Source organism: Salvelinus namaycush, chromosome 30, assembly GCF_016432855.1.
Source record: "Salvelinus namaycush isolate Seneca chromosome 30, SaNama_1.0, whole genome shotgun sequence".
In the NCBI taxonomy this organism is placed as follows: Eukaryota; Metazoa; Chordata; class Actinopteri; order Salmoniformes; family Salmonidae; genus Salvelinus; species Salvelinus namaycush.
In genome coordinates this window covers 1,369,453-1,394,195 of record NC_052336.1, presented here as the reverse complement: position 1 = coordinate 1,394,195, position 24,743 = coordinate 1,369,453, and the positions used below count along the sequence as shown (strand labels likewise).

The 24,743-nt window shown below is 48.3% G+C and overlaps 1 protein-coding gene across 4 annotated transcripts in view; it reads right to left on the bottom strand.

The window, feature by feature from the left end:
- The window catches only part of tmod2 (tropomodulin 2), a 48,531-nt gene extending 26,020 nt beyond the window's left edge, over positions 1–22,511 (bottom strand). The window contains exons 1-3 of one of the 4 annotated variants that reach the window (XM_038969920.1): positions 22,426–22,511; positions 6,876–7,086; positions 4,300–4,456 (exon numbers count right to left, since the gene is read on the bottom strand). In XM_038969920.1, the coding sequence (XP_038825848.1) occupies positions 4,300–4,456; positions 6,876–7,001 (283 nt within the window). In that variant the 5' untranslated portion in view covers positions 7,002–7,086; positions 22,426–22,511. Of the gene's footprint in view, positions 1–4,299; positions 4,457–6,293; positions 6,307–6,344; positions 6,366–6,875; positions 7,087–22,332 lie in introns of those variants that run through there. The other 3 variants (XM_038969919.1, XM_038969922.1, XM_038969923.1) reach the window with 3 other exon arrangements.
- Positions 22,512–24,743: the final 2,232 nt, after the last annotated feature.

Below are 24,743 nucleotides of genomic sequence, written 5' to 3'. Positions count from 1 at the left end.
CCTCCCCCTACATCCTACCGCATCCGCCTCCCCTCTTCCACACCTCCGTCTTATCCCCTCCTCTATCCTATTAGCGCTCTCCCCCCCCCCTCCCCCCTTTCCTCCTCAAGTTGCCCCTAGCCTCTCATTATCCCCCACTCTACTACCCCCCACCCCCCTCGACTAACCTCACCCCCTCCCCTCCTCCTCTTCCCTCCCCCCCCTTTTGCCCCACCCCCCCCCCCCTTTCTCTTTCCTCCTCACTTCTCCCTCCGCTCATATACATATCGGAGGTACCAACCTAACCCTGCTCTATATACATACTGGAGGTACCAAGAACCAATAACCCGCTCTATATACCTACTGGAGGTACCAACCCTAACCCTGCTCTAATACATACTGAGGGTAACAACCTAACCCTGCTCTATATACATACTGGAGGTCACAAACCCTAACCCTGCTCTATATACATACTGGAGGTCACAAACCCTAACCCTGCTCTATATACATACTGGAGGTCACAAACCTAACCCTGCTCTATATACATACTGGAGGTACCAACCCTAACCCTGCCTTATACATACTGGAGGTACCAACCCTAACCCTGCTCTATATACATACTGGGGAGGTACCAACCCTAACCCTGCTCTATATACATACTGGAGGTAACAAACCTAACCCTGCTCTATATACATACTGGAGGTACCAACCCTAACCCTGCTCTATATACATACTGGAGGTACCAACCCTAACCCTGCTCTATATACATACTGGAGGTAACAACCCTAACCCTGCTCTATATACATACTGGAGGTACCAACCCTAACCCTGCTCTATATACATACTGGAGGTACCAACCCTAACCCTGCTCTATATACATACTGGAGGTACCAACCCTAACCCTGCTCTATATACATACTGGAGGTACCAACCCTAACCCTGCTCTATATACATACTGGAGGTACCAACCCTAACCCTGCTCTATATACATACTGGAGGGACCAACCCTAACCCTGCTCTATATACATACTGGAGGCCACCAACCCTAACCCTGCTCTATATACATACTGGAGGTAACAACCCTAACCCTGCTCTATATACATACTGGAGGCACCAACCCTAACCCTGCTCTATATACATACTGGAGGTACGAACCTCACCCTGTCTATATAAGACTGGTGGTACCAACCCTAACCTGCTCTATATACATACTGGAGGTACCAACCTAACCCTGCTCTATATACATACTGGAGGTACCAACCCTAACCTGCTCTATATACATACTGGAGGTACCTAACCTAAACCACTGCTCTATATACATACTGGAGGTAACAACCCTAACCCTGCTCTATATACATACTGGAGGTAACAAACCCTAACCCTGCTCTATATACATACTGGAGGTAACAAACCCTAACCCTGCTCTATATACATACTGGAGGTAACAACCCTAACCCTGCTCTATATACATACTGGAGGTACCAACCCTAACCCTGCTCTATATACATACTGGAGGTACCAACCCTAACCCTGCTCTATATACATACTGGAGGTACCAAACCTAACCCTGCCTCTATATACATACTGGAGGTACCACCCTAACCCTGCGCTCTATATACATACTGGAGGTACCAACCCTAACCCTGCTCTATATACATACTGGAGGTACCAACCCTAACCCTGCTCTATATACATACTGGAGGTACCAACCCTAACCCTGCTCTATATACATACTGGAGGTACTGGTACTGGGGGACATTAAAGGTGTATTCCTACCCAGAAGAGAGTGTGAGTGTGTGTGTGTGTGTCCTTGCACAAGGAAATCCCTCAGTAATGTATGAGGACTGTACCACCATATTGCTTTTTTCTCCCTCACTATTCTCTCTGTCTCTCCCAGCCCACACTCCTCCTCCTCCTCCAGCCCACACTCCTCCTCCTCCTCCTCCTCCTCCTCCTCCAGCCCACACTCCTCCTCCTCCCAGCCCACACTCCTCCTCCTCTCCCAGCCCACACTCCTCCTCCTCTCCCAGCCCACACTCCTCCTCCTCTCCCAGCCCACACTCCTCCTCCTCTCCCAGCCCACACTCCTCCTCCTCTCCCAGCCCACACTCCTCCTCCTCTCCCAGCCCACACTCCTCCTCCTCTCTCAGCTGTGTATTGTGTAAGACCAGAGTAGACATGCATTAGTAATACCTGCAGACACAGCAGTGGACTGATTACAGCTGAGAGCAATCTCTCACACACACACACACACACACACACACACCTGGGGCTGACACTTAGAAAGTCAACATGCCTGCAATACAATACACACCTGTCTGAAACAGAGCCTTCCCTTCAAGACCACAAACATTAACCACAACATCTAAACATTACCCACAACATCTATGGTTACCCACAACATCTAAACATTACCCACAACATCTAAACATTGCCCACAACATCTAAACATTACCCACAACATCTATGGTTACCCACAACATCTAACATTCACAAATCTAAATTACCCACAACATCTAAAAACATTACCCAAACATCTAAACATTACCACAACATCTAAACATTCCCACAACATCTAAACATTGCCACAACATCTAAACATTCCCACAACAATCTAAACATTGCCCACAACATCTAAACATTGCCCACAACATCTAAACATTGCCCACAACATCTAAACATTACCCACAACATCTAAACATTACCCACAACATCTAAACATTACCCACAACATCTAAACATTGCCCACAACATCTAAACATTACCCACAACATCTAAACATTACCCACAACATCTAAACATTGCCCACAACATCTAAACATTGCCCACAACTTCTAAACATTGCCCACAACATCTAAACATTGCCCACAACATCTAAACATTGCCCACAACATCTAAACATTGCCCACAACATCTAAACATTACCCACAACATCTAAACATTGCCCACAACATCTAAACATTGCCCACAACATCTAAACATTACCCACAACATCTAAACATCTGGAATCTGGTTGATATCCATTCAAATGGACGAAAGGCAGGGAATGGAACAGTGATTTTTCAAAATAAGAGTCACTTCCGGTTTGGATTTCCTCAGGTTTTCGCCTGCAAAATCAGTTCTGTTATACTCACAGACAATATTTTGACAGTTTTAGAAACGTTAGAGTGTTTTCTATCCTACTCTGTCAATTATATGCATATTCTAGTATCTGGACCTGAGAAATAGGCAGCTTACATTGGGAACGTTATTTTTCCAAACATAAAAATTCTGCCCCCTAGCTTCAAGAAGTTAGATCCGAGTGATACGTTACAATGTATATTTGTAGCAAACAGAGCGAATGAGAGACACAAGCCCACAGCCACCGCTTGCTCCTCATCATGTCTCAGTGCAGTGGGCCGCATCAGTTATATTTCAGATAACGTCATGCATTCTGGAGTAGAATATCATTTCTCAGTCATTCTCCTAACCCCCAGGGTAGCATGCCCCCAGACCCCCCCGGCTACTTTTGCCACAGCTCCTGAGAAAAACCGTAGGGGAAACACTGCACAAGGTCTGAACGTACACCAGGTTCCTCCTACCTTTCCTCTCTCCAGAGAAAGACACTACATCATCTCTGTCTTTATACTCCAGGGCCTCCTACCTTTCCTCTCTCTAGAGAAAGACACTACATCATCTCTGTCTTTATACTCCAGGGCCTCCTACCTTTCCTCTCTCCAGAGAAAGACACTACATCATCTCTGTCTTTATACTCCAGGGCCTCCTACCTTTCCTCTCTCTAGAGAAAGACTACATCATCTCTGTCTTTATACTCCAGGGCCTCCTACCTTTCCTCTCTCCAGAGAAAGACACAACATCATCTCTGTCTTTATACTCCAGGGCCTACCTTTCCTCTCTCCAGAGAAAGACATTACATAATCTCTGTCTTTATACTCCAGGGCCTCCTACCTTTCCTTTCTCCAGAGAAAGACACAACATCATCTCCGTCTTTATACTCCAGGGCCTCCTACCTTTCCTCTCTCCAGAGAAAGACACAACATCATCTCTGTCTTTATACTCCAGGGCCTCCTACCTTTCCTCTCTCCAGAGAAAGACACTACATCATCTCTGTCTTTGTACTCCAGGGCCTCCTACCTTTCCTCTCTCCAGAGAAAGACACAACATCATCTCTGTCTTTGTACTCCAGGGCCTCCTACCTTTCCTCTCTCCAGAGAAAGACACTACATCATCTCTGTCTTTGTACTCCAGGGCCTCCTACCTTTCCTCTCTCCAGAGAAAGACACTACATCATCTCTGTCTTTGTACTCCAGGGCCTCCTACCTTTCCTCTCTCCAGAGAAAGACACTACATCATCTCTGTCTTTGTACTCCAGGGCCTCCTTCTCCAGAAAACTGAGTAGTTTCTCTCTGCTGTAGGGGCCGGTGGCTGCTTTCACTGTGTGGTCCTTCTGACGCATCGACGCTGGCAGCAATGCATTCTGGGGGGGGAGACACGGAGGAGTGGATACATGGGTTTATTGACTGATTGGTGAATTCATGTGCCATGTTTAAAAACATCAGGGCTGCAATTGGTGCTGTGTTGGGTGGAGTTTCTATGGTTGCCTAGTTAGTGGATCTCCTTCATGCTGTGTATAAGTGAAAGACAAGAAGAATGTTTATGATGCTCTCTACTTGAGATGTAACACATTGTCCTATTCCCAATACTTCTGTTGGTGTGTATTGTGTAATATCACTTATAAAGGGCCGTTTTCCCAATACTTCTGTTGGTGTGTATTGTGTAATATCACATATAAAGGGCCGTTTTCCCAATACTTCTGTTGGTGTGTATTGTGTAATATCACATATAAAGGGCCATTTTCCCAATACTTCTGTTGGTGTGTATTGTGTAATATCACATATAAAGGGCCGTTTTCCCAATACTTCTGTTGGTGTGTATTGTGTAATACATATAAAGGGCCGTTTTCCCAATACTTCTGTTGGTGTGTATTGTGTAATATCACATATAAAGGGCCATTTTCCCAATACTTCTGTTGGTGTGTATTGTGTAATATCACATATAAAGGGCCGTTTTCCCAATACTTCTGTTGGTGTGTATTGTGTAATATCACTTATAAAGGGCTGTTTAATCTCACTCTGGCCCTTGAAAAGGAACATAAACCTCTCAGACCTGGAGGGGTATCACTACTCTGCTCCTCCTCTACTCTGCCGCGCCTCCTCCTCCTCTACTCTGCCGCGCCTCCTCCTCCTCTACTCTGCCGCGCCTCCTCCACTCTGCCGCGCCTCCTCTACTCTGCCGCGCCTCCTCTGCCGCGCCTCCTCTGCCTCCTCTACTCTGCCTCCTCTACTCTGCCTCCTCTACTCTGCCGCGCCTCCTCCTCCTCCACTCTGCCGCGCCTCCTCCTCCTCCACTCTGCCGCGCCTCCTCCTCCTCCACTCTGCCGCGCCTCCTCCTCCACTCTGCCGCGCCTCCTCCTCTACTCTGCCGCGCCTCCTCCTCTACTCTGCCGCGCCTCCTCCTCTACTCTGCCGCGCCTCCTCCTCTACTCTGCCGCGCCTCCTCCTCCTCCTCTACTCTGCCGCGCCTCCTCCTCCTCCTCTACTCTGCCGCGCCTCCTCCTCCTCCTCTACTCTGCCGCGCCTCCTCCTCCTCCTCTACTCTGCCGCGCCTCCTCCTCCTCCTCTACTCTGCCGCGCCTCCTCCTCCTCCTCTAACTCTGCGTGCTAATCAACATAGAAAGGCTTTGCAGACTGCATGCAGAATCACCACACACTCCCTCTCCTTCTCCCTTAGATTTCCCAACATTGAGAGTTGAGGATTGCGAGAGTTGGGAGGTTAAAAGTTGATAAGAATGAGATGTCTGTCTGGCGAACAAGGAGAAAACACAAGGAAGACACAGAAACAGACTGAGACACCCCCCCCTCCATACCTCTGGGTCCATCTCCTTCAGAGCAGTGAGACCCCCCCCCCCTCCATACCTCTGGGTCCATCTCCTCCAGAGCAGTGAGACCCCCCCCCCCCCCCCCCCCCCCCCTCCCTACCTCTGGATCCATCTCCTCCAGAGCAGTGAGACCCCCCCCCCCCCCCCCTCCATACCTCTGGGTCCATCTCCTCCAGAGCAGTGAGACCCCCCCCTCCCCCCCCCTTCCATACCTCTGGGTCCATCTCCTCCAGAGCAGTGAGACCCCCCCTCCATACCTCTGGGTCCATCTCCTCCAGAGCCAGTGAGACCCCCCCCCTCCCCCACTTCCGCCCCTCCATACCTCAGGTTGCCATCTCCTCCAAGAGCAGTCGAGGACCCCCCCCCTCCTCCATACCTCAGGGTCCATCTCCTCCCAGCAGCAGTGAGACCCCCCCCTCCTCCATACCTCAGGGTCCATCTCCTCCAGAGCAGTGAGACCCCCCCCCCCCCCTACCTCCATACCTCTGGGTCCATCTCCTCCAGAGCAGTGAGACCCCCCCCCCCTCCATACCTCTGGGTCCATCTCCTCCAGAGCAGTGAGACCCCCCCCCCTCCATACCTCAGGGTCCATCTCCTCCAGAGCAGTGAGACCCCCCCCCCCCCCCCCTCCTCCATACCTCAGGGTCCATCTCCTCCAGAGCAGTGAGACCCCCCCCTCCTCCATACCTCAGGGTCCATCTCCTCCAGAGCAGTGAGACCCCCCCCCCCCCTCCATACCTCTGGGTCCATCTCCTCCAGAGCAGTGAGACACCCCCCCCCACTTCATACCTCAGGGTCCATCTCCTCCAGAGCAGTGAGACCCCCCCCTCCTCCATACCTCAGGGTCCATCTCCTCCAGAGCAGTGAGACCACCCCCCCCCCCCCCCCACTTCATACCTCAGGGTCCATCTCCTCCAGAGCAGTGAGACCCCCCCCCCCCCCCCCCCCCACTTCATACCTCAGGGTCCATCTCCTCCAGAGCAGTCTCCAGTTGTTTGAGTTCCTGCTCTGACAGGTTGTTAAGGAGCTCATCCTCGTCAATCTCCTTGTACTTCTCCAGGTCTTTCTTAAACGACAAAGCCATGTTCTCTCTCTGCTACACCAACTGCAGACCGGGGTGTCTGTCTGTGTCCCTCTGGGTCCAAGTGTCACGCCTAGGGACAGGTAACCTGTAGAGAGACAGAGGGATGGAGACAGAGGGATGGAGACAGAGGGATGGAGACAGAGAGGCAGGCAGACAGAGAGGCAGGCAGACAGACAGACAGACGAGGTAGGCAGGCAGACAGACAGACAGACAGAGAGGTAGGTAGGCAGGCAGACAGACAGACAGAGACAGACAGAGAGAGGTAGGCAGACAGGCAGACAGAGAGGATGGCAGACAGACAGAGGTAGGCAGACAGACAGAGAAGATGATAACATTTGAGTTAGTGGGATCAAAGTAGGTCATGTAATTAAAGCCAGTCAGACAACGTCTTAAACATCACATAAACTGGGTGGGTTGAGCCCTGGATGCTGATTGGCTGACAGCCGTGGTTCCAGCCCTGGATGCTGATTGGCTGACAGCTGTGGTATATCAGACCGTATACCACGGGTACGACAAACAAATCACTTTTTACTGTTCTAATTATGTTGATAACCAGTTTATAATAACAATAAGGCACTTCTGGGATTTGTGTTATCTGGCCAATATCGGTGTGTTGGGCCAGTAACCGAAAGGTTGCTAGATCAAATCCCTGAGCTGACAAGATAAAAATCTGTCGTTCTGCCCCTGAACAAGGCAGTTAACCCACTGTTCCCCGGTAGGCCGTCATTGTAAATAAGAATTTGTTCTTAACTGACTTGCCTAGTTAGATAAAGGTTAAATCAAACTAATAATCAAGCCATTGACTAGTTGAATCAGGTATGTTTGTCTGGGGCAACAACAACGTGCGCTGCTGGAGGCACAGGAGGACCGGAGTTGGGAAACACTGGTGTAAACTAAAGTTGAGTGGAGTTCAATCTTCTGTGACCTCTGGGCGGTGGCTGGTATTTTATTTTATGCGCGGCAGTCTTGGGGAAGCTGTGCGGTTTAGAGGGAACATTGGTTAGTTCTCTCTCCCACATCGTTCTCTCTCTCTGTTCTGGTCTCTCTCCCACATCGTTCTCTCTGTTCTGGTCTGTTCTCTCTCCCACATCGTTCTCTCTCTCTGTGCTGGTCTGTTCTCTCTCCCACATTGTTCTCCCTCTCTGTTCTGGTCTGTTCTCTCTCCCACATCGTTCTCCCTCTCTGTGCTGGTCTGTTCTCTCTCCCACATCGTTCTCCCTCTCTGTTCTGGTCTCTCTCCCACATCGTTCTCTCTGTTCTGGTCTGTTCTCTCTCCCACATCGTTCTCCCTCTCTGTTCTGGTCTGTTCTCTCTCCCACATCGTTCTCCCTCTCTGTTCTGGTCTGTTCTCTCTCCCACATCGTTCTCCCTCTCTGTTCTGGTCTGTTCTCTCTCCCACATCGTTCTCTCTCTCTGTTCTGGTCTGTTCTCTCTCCCACATCGTTCTCCCTCTCTGTTCTGGTCTCTCTCCCACATCGTTCTCTCTCTCTGTTCTGGTCTGGTCTCTCTCCCACATCGTTCTCCCTCTCTGTTCTGGTCTCTCTCCCACATCGTTCTCTCTCGCTGTTCTGTTCTGTTCTCTCTCCCACATCGTTCTCCCTCTCTGTTCTGGTCTCTCTCCCACATCGTTCTCTCTCTCTGTTCTGGTCTGGTCTCTCTCCCACATCGTTCTCCCTCTCTGGTCTGTTCTGTTCTCTCTAGAATTAGAGGTTTACTGTCCACTCCTCCATTAAGGTTTTGTGTAGGCTTCCCCTGGGGTGATGTTTTGTGTAGGCTTCCCCTGGGGTGATGTTTTGATAACCGTGTAAATCTCTCTAGGACAAGGTGACTTTAATCAATATATTGGCCTGTATTTACCTCCCAAAAATGAAATGCTAATTAGCTGCTAACGTGGCTATCATAAAGAACTACAAATACCATGATGATCTGGACCAGACTGAAGAATCGAGGTAAAGGTAAGAATCCCGGGATTAACTATCTAAATGTATTCATGAATAAATTGGCTACATTTCTTTCAAATTGACAATTCTGTTAACTGTCTTGTGCAAGTTTTAAATTGACACAATACCTGTTAGTAAAGGTGTCAGCTAGAGACAACCTGCAGGAGCTAGCTGGGATTTGTAGTTTTACATGATGTCTACTTTAATGCTAATTAGCATTTTAGAATCGGAGAGTAAATACAGCCGAATATATTGATAAAAGTCACCTTTTAAATGAATTGTAGAAAAACAATTGGAAACATTTCCCTGTTTAACCGTTAGGTTTTCTGGGTATTCTGACACCTCCACTGTGGTGCTCTATAGCAGGGGGATAACAGGGGATAACAGGCTCACTCTGCCCTGATGGAAAGGGAATGAGAGCAGATGACATGTCAGTATTCATGATGATAGTAATGTTGATCGCATCCATCGCTGGCTATTGATGATGCAAATCAGGTTCTGAAGACTGGGATAAAGCGGGTCACATCCGAGGTCCAGTACACAGCCTGATGTTAATACCAGACCAGGTATGGACCCCTTACTCAGAAATAACATGACTGAATAAGTTCCGGACGATGTCGCCTATTCTAACAGGTTATAGGCCATGTTTAAATCTATCGTAGGCCTAACTAAGCCCTGAACCTCGTCACAATTCAAGCCAGGAGTTAAATATCCATGATGGTAAAAGCAAACTACCTGCAGCCAGTTTATCTGTGGGATAAAAACATGTGTTTCAGTCCCCTGTTGGACCGACCGGCAGCTTTCAACGTCTAGAAAACACTTTGACAGAAAACATTCTGACATTGTAGAGACAAATCCACAACACAGACGGACCCATCAGCATCTAAACCACCTGACTGTTAAGTAGAGACAAATCCACAACACAGACAGACCCATCAGCATCTAAACCACCTGACTGTTAAGTAGAGACAAATCCACAACACAGACAGACCCATCAGCATCTAAACCACCTGACTGTTAAGTAGAGACAAATCCACAACACAGACAGACCCATCAGCATCTAAACCACCTGACTTAAGTAGAGACAAATCCACAACACAGACCCATCAGCATCTAAACCACCTGACTTAAGTAGAGACAAATCCACAACACAGACCCATCAGCATCTAAACCACCTGACTGTTAAGTAGAGACAAATCCACAACACAGACAGACCCATCAGCATCTAAACCACCTGACTGTTAAGTAGAGACAAATCCACAACACAGACCCATCAGCATCTAAACCACCGGACTGTTAAGTAGAGACAAATCCACAACACAGACCCATCAGCATCTAAACCACCGGACTGTTAAGTAGAGACAAATCCACAACACAGACAGACCCATCAGCATCTAAACCCACCTGACTGTTAAGTAGAGACAAATCCACAACACAGACAGACCCATCAGCATCTAAACCACCTGACTTAAGTAGAGACAAATCCACAACACAGACCCATCAGCATCTAAACCACCTGACTGTTAAGTAGAGACAAATCCACAACACAGACAGACCCATCAGCATCTAAACCACCTGACTGTTAAGTAGAGACAAATCCACAACACAGACCCATCAGCATCTAAACCACCGGACTGTTAAGTAGAGACAAATCCACAACACAGACAGACCCATCAGCATCTAAAACCACCTGACTGTTAAGTAGAGACAAATCCACAACACAGACAGACCCATCAGCATCTAAACCACCGGACTGTTAAGTAGAGACAAATCCACCACAGACAGACCCATCAGCATCTAAACCCACCGGACTGTTAAGTAGAGACAAATCCACAACACAGACAGACCCATCAGCATCTAAACCACCGGACTGTTAAGTAGAGACAAATCCACCACAGACAGACCCATCAGCATCTAAACCCACCGGACTGTTAAGTAGAGACAAATCCACCACAGACAGACCCATCAGCATCTAAACCCACCGGACTGTTAAGTAGAGACAAATCCACCACAGACAGACCCATCAGCATCTAAACCACCTGACTTAAGTAGAGACAAATCCACAACACAGACCCATCAGCATCTAAACCACCGGACTGTTAAGTAGAGACAAATCCACAACACAGACAGACCCATCAGCATCTAAACCACCGGACTGTTAAGTAGAGACAAATCCACAACACAGACAGACCCATCAGCATCTAAACCACCAGACTGTTAAGTAGAGACAAATCCACAACACAGACAGACCCATCAGCATCTAAACCACCTGACTGTTAAGTAGAGACAAATCCACAACACAGACAGACCCATCAGCATCTAAACCACCAGACTGTTAAGTAGAGACAAATCCACAACACAGACAGACCCATCAGCATCTAAACCCACCTGACTGTTACGTAGAGACAAATCCACAACACAGACAGACCCATCAGCATCTAAACCACCGGACTGTTAAGTAGAGACAAATCCACAACACAGACCCATCAGCATCTAAACCACCTGACTGTTAAGTAGAGACAAATCCACAACACAGACAGACCCATCAGCATCTAAACCCACCTGACTGTTACGTAGAGACAAATCCACAACACAGACAGACCCATCAGCATCTAAACCACCGGACTGTTAAGTAGAGACAAATCCACAACACAGACCCATCAGCATCTAAACCACCTGACTGTTAAGTAGAGACAAATCCACAACACAGACAGACCCATCAGCATCTAAAACCACCGGACTGTTAAGTAGAGACAAATCCACAACACAGACCCATCAGCATCTAAACCACCTGACTGTTAAGTAGAGACAAATCCACAACACAGACAGACCCATCAGCATCTAAACCACCGGACTGTTAAGTAGAGACAAATCCACAACACAGACAGACCCATCAGCATCTAAACCACCTGACTGTTAAGTAGAGACAAATCCACAACACAGACAGACCCATCAGCATCTAAACCCACCTGACTGTTAAGTAGAGACAAATCCACAACACAGACAGACCCATCAGCATCTAAACCACCGGACTGTTAAGTAGAGACAAATCCACAACACAGACAGACCCATCAGCATCTAAACCACCTGACTGTTAAGTAGAGACAAATCCACAACACAGACCCATCAGCATCTAAACCACCGGACTGTTAAGTAGAGACAAATCCACAACACAGACCCATCAGCATCTAAACCACCAGACTGTTAAGTAGAGACAAATCCACAACACAGACAGACCCATCAGCATCTAAACCCACCTGACTGATAAGTAGAGACAAATCCACAACACAGACCCATCAGCATCTAAACCACCTGACTGTTAAGTAGAGACAAATCCACAACACAGACCCATCAGCATCTAAACCACCAGACTGTTAAGTAGAGACAAATCCACAACACAGACAGACCCATCAGCATCTAAACCCACCTGACTGATAAGTAGAGACAAATCCACAACACAGACAGACCCATCAGCATCTAAACCACCTGACTGTTAAGTAGAGACAAATCCACAACACAGACCCATCAGCATCTAAACCACCAGACTGTTAAGTAGAGACAAATCCACAACACAGACAGACCCATCAGCATCTAAACCACCTGACTGTTAAGTAGAGACAAATCCACAACACAGACAGACCCATCAGCATCTAAACCACCGGACTGTTAAGTAGAGACAAATCCACAACACAGACAGACCCATCAGCATCTAAACCACCTGACTGTTACGTAGAGACAAATCCACAACACAGACCCATCAGCATCTAAACCACCGGACTGTTAAGTAGAGACAAATCCACAACACAGACCCATCAGCATCTAAACCACCGGACTGTTAAGTAGAGACAAATCCACAACACAGACAGACCCATCAGCATCTAAACCACCTGACTGTTAAGTAGAGACAAATCCACAACACAGACAGACCCATCAGCATCTAAACCACCTGACTGTTAAGTAGAGACAAATCCACAACACAGACAGACCCATCAGCATCTAAACCCACCTGACTGATAAGTAGAGACAAATCCACAACACAGACAGACCCATCAGCATCTAAACCACCGGACTGTTAAGTAGAGACAAATCCACAACACAGACAGACCCATCAGCATCTAAACCACCGGACTGTTAAGTAAAGACAAATCCACAACACAGACCCATCAGCATCTAAACCACCTGACTGTTAAGTAGAGACAAATCCACAACACAGACAGACCCATCAGCATCTAAACCCACCTGACTGTTACGTAGAGACAAATCCACAACACAGACAGACCCATCAGCATCTAAACCACCTGACTGTTAAGTAGAGACAAATCCACAACACAGACAGACCCATCAGCATCTAATCCACCTGACTGTTAAGTAGAGACAAATCCACAACACAGACAGACCCATCAGCATCTTAACCACCTGACTGTTAAGTAGAGACAAATCCACAACACAGACAGACCCATCAGCATCTAAACCACCGGACTGTTAAGTAGAGACAAATCCACAACACAGACCCATCAGCATCTAAACCACCAGACTGTTAAGTAGAGACAAATCCACAACACAGACAGACCCATCAGCATCTAAACCCACCTGACTGTTACGTAGAGACAAATCCACAACACAGACAGACCCATCAACATCTAAACCACCAGACTGTTAAGTAGAGACAAATCCACAACACAGACAGACCCATCAGCATCTAAACCACCAGACTGTTAAGTAGAGACAAATCCACAACACAGACAGACCCATCAGCATCTAAACCACCTGACTGTTAAGTAGAGACAAATCCACAACACAGACAGACCCATCAGCATCTAAACCACCTGACTGTTAAGTAGAGACAAATCCACCACAGACAGACCCATCAGCATCTAAACCACCTGACTGTTAAGTAGAGACAAATCCACAACACAGACCCATCAGCATCTAAACCACCAGACTGTTAAGCTCTGAGCTCCATTAGCTGTGACTGGAAGACAGAGTGGCCAGTGAGGTCTGACTGGAGACCACTGACTTACAGCCTAATCTACACACACGTCATTCTCTTACCACAATGTCAACTCAGCTCTTACATCATCTACCTACTTTCTCTGTGTAGTCATCACCACCTTCACACTGAACCACTCTCACAGGTTATAAACCTACTTTCTCTGTGTAGTCATCACCACCTTCACACTCTCACAGGTTATAAACCTACTTTCTCTGTGTAGTCATCACCACCTTCACACTCTCACAGGTTATAAACCCCATACTGATGGCTGTTCTTCTGTCTCCTCCAGGACCCTCCAGGTGATTAGGTTGAGTAGTCAGTCCAGACAGGAGTAATGGAGCATGGAAGGGAGGTAATGATGGTAATGGTCTGGGAGGATCCATTAGTAGAGTCTGATTGATGCCGTTCTCCTTCTCCGAGCTCTACTAATCATCCTAGACAACAGCAGATGTCTCAGAGCCAATAACACCAAAACAACATACTACAACCAGCCTCTCTAGTTATAGATGTAGAGTACACACACACACACCACTACTCCCCACACACACACACAAAACTAAAAACGCCACACACACACACCTTTGAGGGATAATGTCATAGGAGCTGGCTGCATGCAAAGTCATGCTCACCTCAGTCACCTGTGTTTACTGCAGAAACTGTCCAGTTATACAGGGACTTCCACAAGGTCAGGAGAACCTGTCCAGTTATACAGGGACTTCCACAAGGTCAGGAGAACCTGTCCAGATATACAGGGACTTCCACAAGGTCAGGAGAACCTGTCCAGTTATACAGGGACTTCCACAAGGTCAGGAGAACCTGTCCAGATATACAGGGACTTCCACAAGGTCAGGAGAACCTGTCCAGTTATACAGGGACTTCCACAAGGTCAGGAGAACCTGTCCAGATATACAGGGACTTCCACAAGGTCAGGAGAACCTGTCCAGTTATACAGGGACTTCCACAAGGTCAGGAGAACCTGTCCAGATATACAGGGACTTCCACAAGGTCAGGAGAACCTGTCCAGTTATACAGGGACTTCCACAAGGTCAGGAGAACCTGTCCAGATATACAGGGACTTCCACAAGGTCAGGAGAACCTGTCCAGTTATACAGGGACTTCCACAAGGTCAGGAGAACCTGTCCAGTTATACAGGGACTTCCACAAGGTCAGGAGAACCTGTCCAGTTATACAGGGACTTCCACAAGGTCAGGAGAACCTGTCCAGTTATACAGGGACTTCCACAAGGTCAGGAGAACCTGTCCAGTTATACAGGGACTTCCACAAGGTCAGGAGAACCTGTCCAGTTATACAGGGACTTCCACAAGGTCAGGAGAACCTGTCCAGATATACAGGGACTTCCACAAGGTCAGGAGAAACTGTCCAGATATACAGGGACTTCCACAAGGTCAGGAGAAACTTTCCAGATATACAGGGACTTCCACAAGGTCAGGAGAACCTGTCCAGTTATACAGGGACTTCCACAAGGTCAGGAGAAACTGTCCAGATATACAGGGACGTCCACAAGGTCAGGAGAACCTGTCCAGATATACAGGGACTTCCACAAGGTCAGGAGAACCTGTCCAGATATACAGGGACTTCCACAAGGTCAGGAGAACCTGTCCAGATATACAGGGACTTCCACAAAGTCAGGAGAAACTGTCCAGATATACAGGGACTTCCACAAGGTCAGGAGAACCTGTCCAGATATACAGGGACTTCCACAAGGTCAGGAGAACATGTCCAGATATACAGGGACTTCCACAAGGTCAGGAGAACCTGTCCAGATATACAGGGACTTCCACAAGGTCAGGAGAACCTGTCCAGTTATACAGGGACTTCCACAAGGTCAGGAGAACCTGTCCAGATATACAGGGACTTCCACAAGGTCAGGAGGACCTGTCCAGTTATACAGGGACTTCCACAAGGTCAGGAGAAACTGTCCAGTTATACAGGGACTTCCACAAGGTCAGGAGGACCTGTCCAGATATACAGGGACTTCCACAAGGTCAGGAGAACCTGTCCAGTTATACAGGGACTTCCACAAGGTCAGGAGAACCTGTCCAGTTATACAGGGACGTCCACAAGGTCAGGAGAACCTGTCCAGATATACAGGGACTTCCACAAGGTCAGGAGAACCTGTCCAGATATACAGGGACTTCCACAAGGTCAGGAGAACCTGTCCAGATATACAGGGACTTCCACAAGGTCAGGAGAACCTGTCCAGATATACAGGGACTTCCACAAGGTCAGGAGAACCTGTCCAGATATACAGGGACTTCCACAAGGTCAGGAGAACCTGTCCAGATATACAGGGACTTCCACAAGGTCAGGAGAACCTGTCCAGATATACAGGGACTTCCACAAGGTCAGGAGAACCTGTCCAGTTATACAGGGACTTCCACAAGGTCAGGAGAACCTGTCCAGTTATACAGGGACTTCCACAAGGTCAGGAGAACCTGTCCAGTTATACAGGGACTTCCACAAGGTCAGGAGAACCTGTCCAGATATACAGGGACTTCCACAAGGTCAGGAGAACCTGTCCAGATATACAGGGACTTCCACAAGGTCAGGAGAACCTGTCCAGATATACAGGGACTTCCACAAGGTCAGGAGAACCTGTCCAGATATACAGGGACTTCCACAAGGTCCGCATGTCCCACCCCTCCGCATGTCCCACCCCTCCGCATGTCCCACCCCTCTGCATGTCCCACCCTCCGCGGGCTCTACATGTCCCACCCTCTGTGGGCTCTTACTTTGCAAGCTACTGGTAGAGACTGTGTGTTAAGTAAAACTAATGTACTTTTTTCTCTAACCGACATAGCTCGGCCTACCTAGCAAAGTCAGCTAACAGTATCCCCTTTTATCGTTGTTTTTCAGAGTGTTTAATCGCGATTGCTGCTGACAGATTGTCTGATGGACCACGTCAAATTGGATCGCTAGCTAACAACAGATCACGTCAATATGGCTCGATGACAAGCTAACTGTCAGGGGATAAACTCGATGGCTATATCCAAATACTGTTTGATTTGCTTGTCATATAATGGTGGTGGTGACAGTAGTCCGACTGACAACTTTACCAAGACGACACCTTACCGATGTCCAGCTCTTTCCAAACACCTCATCTCTAATGAAGCAAGCTAAATGACACGTTTGCTTAGCTAGCTAAATGAATAGGATACCCTTCACGTATCTGAGAATACATGATCAACTGATGTTTACGGATCATAAAACAGTTCCTCGCTGTATAACTCTGATAGAGATAAATGTGTAGTTGTGACTGTGTTCTTCAGGACGTGATGATATTACAACCAACTAGTTGCAACATTAATTTAACGGTCCCTTGGAAACGGCACGTCGTTGTCAATGGTTGTAGCAGAGCTGGTTCTTGACCCCCAGCAGCCTAATTGAACGCTCTGCACCGTATTGTGTTTTATTGATAACGACCTTCACTATCCTAGGGGCGATAAACTATCCTCTTCCTCCCTCTCTCCTCTTCCTCCCATATCCCCTCATCTCTCTCCTCTTCCTCCCATATCTCCTCATCTCTCTCCTCTTCCTCCCATATCCCCTCATCTCTCCCATATCCCCTCATCTCTCCCATATCCCCTCATCTCTCTCCCTCTTCTATATTCTTTCCCACTCTGATGTTTCTCCCTCACTCATCTGTTCTCTTCTTTCCCTCCCTCCCCCCTCCGTCCTGCTCTCTTCTCTGTTCTTTTCTCTCCTCTGCTGGTGTGGGACACTCCCTTCTAGAGTGGCTGGGGATAGGCAGAGCCTGATGAAAAACAGATGGAGCAGAGGAGAGAGAGGTAAAGAGGGAGGAATGGAAGGATGAGATGCTGACAGGGCAGTCACTGCGGTGGTAAAACAACAAACATGAAATGAAACGTGGATTGAGGGAGGTGGGGTTGGAAGAGGTACAAAGTGGTACTTTAAAAAGGCTGCAGCTTGCCCCGTCTGTCTGCCTCTCTCTCTCTTTCTCCTACGTCTCCCTCTACCCCTCCTCATCCGTCCTCTCTCCCACTCCTCGTCCGTCCTCTCTACCCCTCCTCGTCCGTCCTCTCTCCCACTCCTCGTCCGTCCTCTCTACCCCTCCTCGTCCGTCCTCTATACCCCTCCTCGTCCGTCCTCTCTACCCCTCCTCGTCCGTCCTCTCTACCCCTCCTCGTCCGTCCTCTCCTCTATTTCTGCTACAGCTCACCGGTTGGACATGAACACACTATCCCCTCACTAGCCACAGTCTGCAGGCTCTACACACTATCCCCTCACTAGCCACAGTCTGCAGGCTCTACACACTATCCCCTCACTAGCCACAGTCTGCAGGCTCTACACACTATCCCCTCACTAGCCACAGTCTGCGGGCTCTACACACTATCCCCTCACTAGCCACAGTCTGCGGGCTCTACACACTATCCCCTCACTAGCCACAGTCTGCGGGCTCTACACACTATCCCCTCACTAGCCACAGTCTGCGGGCTCTACACACTATCCCCTCACTAGCCACAGTCTGCGGGCTCTACACACTATCCCCTCACTAGCCACAGTCTGCGGGCTCTACACACTATCCCCTCACTAGCCACAGTCTGCGGGCTCTACACACTATCCCCTCACTAGCCACAGTCTGCGGGCTCTACACACTATCCCCTCACTAGCCACAGTCTGCGGGCTCTACACACTATCCCCTCACTAGCCACAGTCTGCGGGCTCTACACACTATCCCCTCACTAGCCACAGTCTGCAGGCTCTACACACTATCCCCTCACTAGCCACAGTCTGCAGGCTCTACACACTATCCCCTCACTAGCCACAGTCTGCAGGCTCTACACACTATCCCCTCACTAGCCACAGTCTGCAGGCTCTACACACTATCCCCTCACTAGCCACAGTCTGCAGGCTCTACACACTATCCCCTCACTAGCCACAGTCTGCAGGCTCTACACACTATCCCCTCACTAGCCACAGTCTGCAGGCTCTACACACTATCCCCTCACTAGCCACAGTCTGCAGGCTCTACACACTATCCCCTCACTAGCCACAGTCTGCAGGCTCTACACACTATCCCCTCACTAGCCACAGTCTGCGGGCTCTACACACTATCCCCTCACTAGCCACAGTCTGCGGGCTCTACACACTATCCCCTCACTAGCCACAGTCTGCGGGCTCTACACACTATCCCCTCACTAGCCACAGTCTGCAGGCTCTACACACTATCCCCTCACTAGCCACAGTCTGCAGGCTCTACACACTATCCCCTCACTAGCCACAGTCTGCAGGCTCTACACACTATCCCCTCACTAGCCACAGTCTGCAGGCTCTACACACTATCCCCTCACTAGCCACAGTCTGCAGGCTCTACACACTATCCCCTCACTAGCCAGTCTGCAGGCTCTACACACTATCCCCTCACTAGCCACAGTCTGCAGGCTCTACACACTATCCCTCACTAGCCACAGTCTGCAGGCTCTACACACTATCCCCTCACTAGCCACAGTCTGCAGGCTCTACACACTATCCCCTCACTAGCCACAGTCTGCAGGCTCTACACACTATCCCCTCACTAGCCAGTCTGCAGGCTCTACACACTATCCCCTCACTAGCCACAGTCTGCAGGCTCTACACACTATCCCCTCACTAGCCACAGTCTGCAGGCTCTACACACTATCCCCTCACTAGCCACAGTCTGCAGGCTCTACACACTATCCCCTCACTAGCCACAGTCTGCAGGCTCTACACACTATCCCCTCACTAGCCACAGTCTGCAGGCTCTACACACTATCCCCTCACTAGCCACAGTCTGCAGGCTCTACACACTATCCCCTCACTAGCCACAGTCTGCAGGCTCTACACACTATCCCCTCACTAGCCACAGTCTGCAGGCTCTACACACTATCCCCTCACTACCCACAGTCTGCAGGCTCTACACACTATCCCCTCACTACCCACAGTCTGCAGGCTCTACACACTATCCCCTCACTAGCCACAGTCTGCAGGCTCTACACACTATCCCCTCACTAGCCACAGTCTGCAGGCTCTACACACTATCCCCTCACTAGCCACAGTCTGCAGGCTCTACAAACTATCCCCTCACTAGCCACAGTCTGCAGGCTCTACCCACACAGGCACCTTTGAGGGCTGAAGTCAAGATGCGTGACAGAAGTGTCCCCCAGGACTGGGCGGCGTGACAGAAGTTAGTGTCCTCTCCAACCTCTGCTCAGCGGTAAACAGAAACAACATGGCAGAGAATTCCCCCCACAAACACTATCGGGTGTAATAATAATGAAAGAATTACACCTTCCCAGCTCTAATGGTAGAAGTATGTCCATCATGCCATGCTACAGGCTGATTTCTCCCTCTGTTGGAGCGGACAGAAGAACCGGCTTAGCAGTATCAGACCTGATAATCCTGCTAACAGAATGATATTCACACACACAACATGCTGAGTTGGCATCTCTGAGCCTGTTAACCTGTTCTGCTGCTCTGGATCAGCTGTAGCTAACTCATTTGTTGTTGTCGTGTAGGAGACAGACAGACAGAGACATACACTGTCCTCACCTTTCCTCGCTTGGATGAAAGTGTCTGCTAAAAGGCATATCTCTCTCAAGTGAACGGCACTACGACCTCTCTGTCTTTATACTGCAGACAGAACTACTGTCCCCCGGGACTGGGCGGAACTGTCCCCTAGGACTGAGCGGAGTGACAGAACTGTCCCCCAGGACTTGGGCGGAGTGACAGAACTGTCCCCCAGGACTGGGCGGAGTGACAGAACTGTCCCCCAGGACTTGGGCGGAGTGACAGAACTGTCCCCCAGGACTTGGGCGGAGTGACAGAACTGTCCCCCAGGACTGGGCAGAGTGACAGAAGTTAGTGTTTTTCTCTTTAATGGTAAAGCTCAGGGTCTGGAGGGGACATGCTGATTGTAGATCTGTGCCTAAGATCAACTTCACACCTGGACTAACTCACACGTTTCCTTCTAAAGCCTTTCCTAGACGGCTTGGGCCACACCCTGCATTCAGAACAAAGCAGTGTTGTGACCACACAAGGGATGCAGTCTTTCAGGTGGCAGATAAGGATTGTAAGCTACTAAATAAGCACCTTTTGTGGAGGGCTGCTAAACCAGGGGTGTATCACAGGACAGGAGGCATTGTTTCTGCTGCTACTCCCAAGCTAACAATGGAAGTGCGCACACATCGCATTTGCTATTTCTTTCTCTCTCTCACACACACACACACACACACACACACACACACACACACACACACACACACACACACACACACACACACACACACACACACACACACACACACCTTGTTTACATGGTAAACAGTCTGAAATGCATGACAACCATGCGATTTGAGTTGAGCAAGACCCACGTTTAACTGAGTCACCGCTGTAAAACCTTATAGTTAAGATGGGCAGCTAGCTGAGTGAATTTCAAAACAGATTGGTTTGTTGTTCTGACAACGACAATCTACACCTGTTGTCTTCGGCGCATGTGACAAATAAAATGTGATTTGACAGACAGGCGCGGCCCAGTTGCGACAGGGAGGTGACGTGATGGGAAACGTGAGCGCGTACTATGTGGTCCACAGGTCCTGTAGCGATGCTATGGGACCCTGATCAACAACAAACAATACTAACTTGACAATGCCCTAAAACATACAAGCTGTAACGTTAGTAGGTAAATGAATGGCTACATTCACACTAGCTAGCTAGTATAATAACAAGCACTTCGGCAATTTATTTAGTTCACTAGTTTTCTATATCATTCTGATTCTGTAGCTACGGACTATTTCGCCCAAATAAATTAGGATTGGTCTGTAAAGCTCGTGGATCACAGACAATATAACTAACTAACTTAGCTGATTAGCTAACTAGAAGAACAGAGTTAAGAGGGCAATGGTGACAAAGTTATTACCAAATACATTGAGATAAGAGGAGAGTGCAAGAAAACGTAAACTAGGGCGTATTCATTACGCCCATTATGTTGCAAATCGTTTCCTAAACGGAAGCAAATAGAACGAATAGAAACTCCCGTCTTGCTCTGTTTGCTTCTTAAACGGTAAACAGTTTCCGTAACGAATACGCCCCTGAACTGCCTACACAGTCCAACATCATCCCATAACTAGCTGGCTAACTACAGCTATCAGTCACATATTTATCCGCATCGGATCATTAGGTAGATACCAAATCTGTCAACAACACACAAACAGCAAGCTTGCATCTCTCACTGGCAGACCGAGAAGCAAGAAATGTTAGCAGACCTAGCATAGCCAGATAGCTAACTGGCTACCGTACCGTATGCTAGCGAAATAGTGAAATGGCCACACGATTGCTGTAGCTAACGTTAGATAGCGGGCAAAACGATTCACAATTTGTAACCTCGATGGATGCTCACCTTAAACTACAGCGACTGGGCAAATTCAATCCACACGTCTTCAGTTCACTCCAGAAGGCGCAAGCTATCAAATTACAGTAGCTAGTTACTTACTGTACTGGTCCAATGAATACGAAGGCTTCACTGCTGCTCACTTTCTTTCTCACCCCAAGGCGGTAACACAGGAAGAGAGACATTGGACACGGTACACAATGTACGGCTGCGTCTCTAGGTCTGAAAGCCAACTCAGCCAATAGACGGAGAGGATATCTACCACTGACCAATGAGCTTTCTCTATTTCTAAGAGTCAGCCCACCTCTGATAAGCAAAGAACCAATCAGCAGCAGTTTCAATGTAGGACGCACGCAAAGGTATGTGGGACAAGCAGTAAGCACTGAGGTAAAAATAAGAAGAAGAGTAACACATGAAGTTGAACAAATTAAAAATAAAATAAATCAATAACATGAAGTTGCCCTAGAAAACACTGATCTAAGGTCTGGTGTGTCTCGTGGTTATGGTTAGGAATTGGGGAGAGTAAGCTGATCCTTGAAGTCAACGTAGATCGAATCATTACTCTCTTTTTATTTCTAAAGCTCTCTTACATTAACTTCTGCCATACCTAACATCATGAATAAACTTTAGATGTAGGAATGACCCGGTCTCAGGGATGGCTTACTGGAGATTCCTTCAGTCTGCATAGAGTTGGGTAAATCAGCTTTTGGTTTCTTTGCACCCCATGTATGGAATGACTAGATCTACTGGTGCCTCTTGGACTGTTCACATCGTTGATCAGGAACCTCTTTGCTGAACAATGTGATTGTTTCTGTTGTCTTGACTATATTCTGTAATCTTGTATATTTGCGTGATGTTGTGTTTATAAATGGTCGACATGCAGGGCTCCCTTGTAAAAGAGATATACAGATCAATGGGACTTTAAAGGATGAAATGAAACAATACAACAAAATCCCAGATAAGTTCTCATGGCTTCTGATTTCCAAGTTCAACATCTGTATAGAGAACCGCCATGTAAGTGTACAACTATGTGACTGTACCTACGGATGCATCCATTGACACCTTGTGACTGTTGGCTGTATAGACTTTAGAGTGCCCTCTCTCTCTCTCTCTCTCTCTCTCTCTCTCTCTCTCTCTCTCTCTCTCTCTCTCTCTCTCTCTCTCTCTCTCTCTATCTCTCTCTCTCTCTCTCTCTCTCTCTCTCTCTCTCTCTCTCTCTCTCTCTCTCTCTCTCTCTCTCTCTCTCTCAGTTCTGTAACAGTAGACTGTTCTGGCAATAGAGCTGGTCTGGGAAGTTGCAGGTGCTTGGTGACAAAGATACTAAAGCTGACTGACTCACTGGAGGTTAGAGGTTACATTTACAGCTGGAAATACAGAACTCCACTGTTTCCCCCCTTTACAGAGTCATAGTTATTGTATTATTACTGTGTATTGTGTGTGTGTGTGTGTGTGTGTGTGTGTGTGTGTGTGTGTGTGTGTGTGTGTGTGTGTGTGTGTGTGTGTGTGTGTGTGTGTGTGTTCACTTGTGCTTGTGTACTTGTGTGTGTTTGCATATTGCGTGTGAATTTGTGTGAGCTTATGTGCGTCTGATTGTGCGCACACCCGTGTGTGTGTGTGTGTGTGTGTGTGTGTGTGTGTGTGTGTGTGTGTGTGTGTGTGTGTGTGTGTGTGTGTGTGTGTGTGTGTGTGTGTGTGTGCGTGCGTACGTGCATGAGCTTGCGTTGGTGCGTGTGTGTATCACAGGAGGTTGGTGGCACCTTAATTGGGGAGGACAAACTCCTGATAATGTCTGGAGAGGAATAAGATGGAATGGTGTCAAATACATCAAACACATGGTTTCCATGGTTTCCTTGAGTTTAATGCCATTCCATTCGCTCCGTTCCAGACATTATTATGAGCCGTCCTCCCCTCAGCAGCCTCCACTGGTGTGTGAGTGTGTGTGTGTGTGTGTGTGTGTGTGTGTGTGTGTGTGTGTGTGTGTGTGTGTGTGTGTGTGTGTGTGTGTGTGTGTGTGTGTGTGCGTGCGTGCGTGCGTGCGTGCGTGCGTGCGTGCGTGCGTGCGTGCGTGCGTGCGTGCGTGCGTGCGTGCGTGCGTGCGTGCGTGCGTGTGTGTGTGTGATGGTGTCACAACATCTTGTCCATTTCCACTCCCTCCTGAGAGCCATCTGGCCCTGCAGAGTGAACCTCATCCTCTTATTGATCTGACTGATGGGAACTTTATCATGACATACACTATTACCCTATTACAGTTAGTACTGACAGACTGTTACTGTAGATCTGCAGACTGACTGTGTTACTGTAGATCTACAGACTGACTGACTGTGTTACTGTAGATCTACAGACTGACTGACTGTGTTACAGTAGGGCTACAGACTGATTGACTGTGTTACAGTAGGCCTACAGACTGACTGACTGTGTTA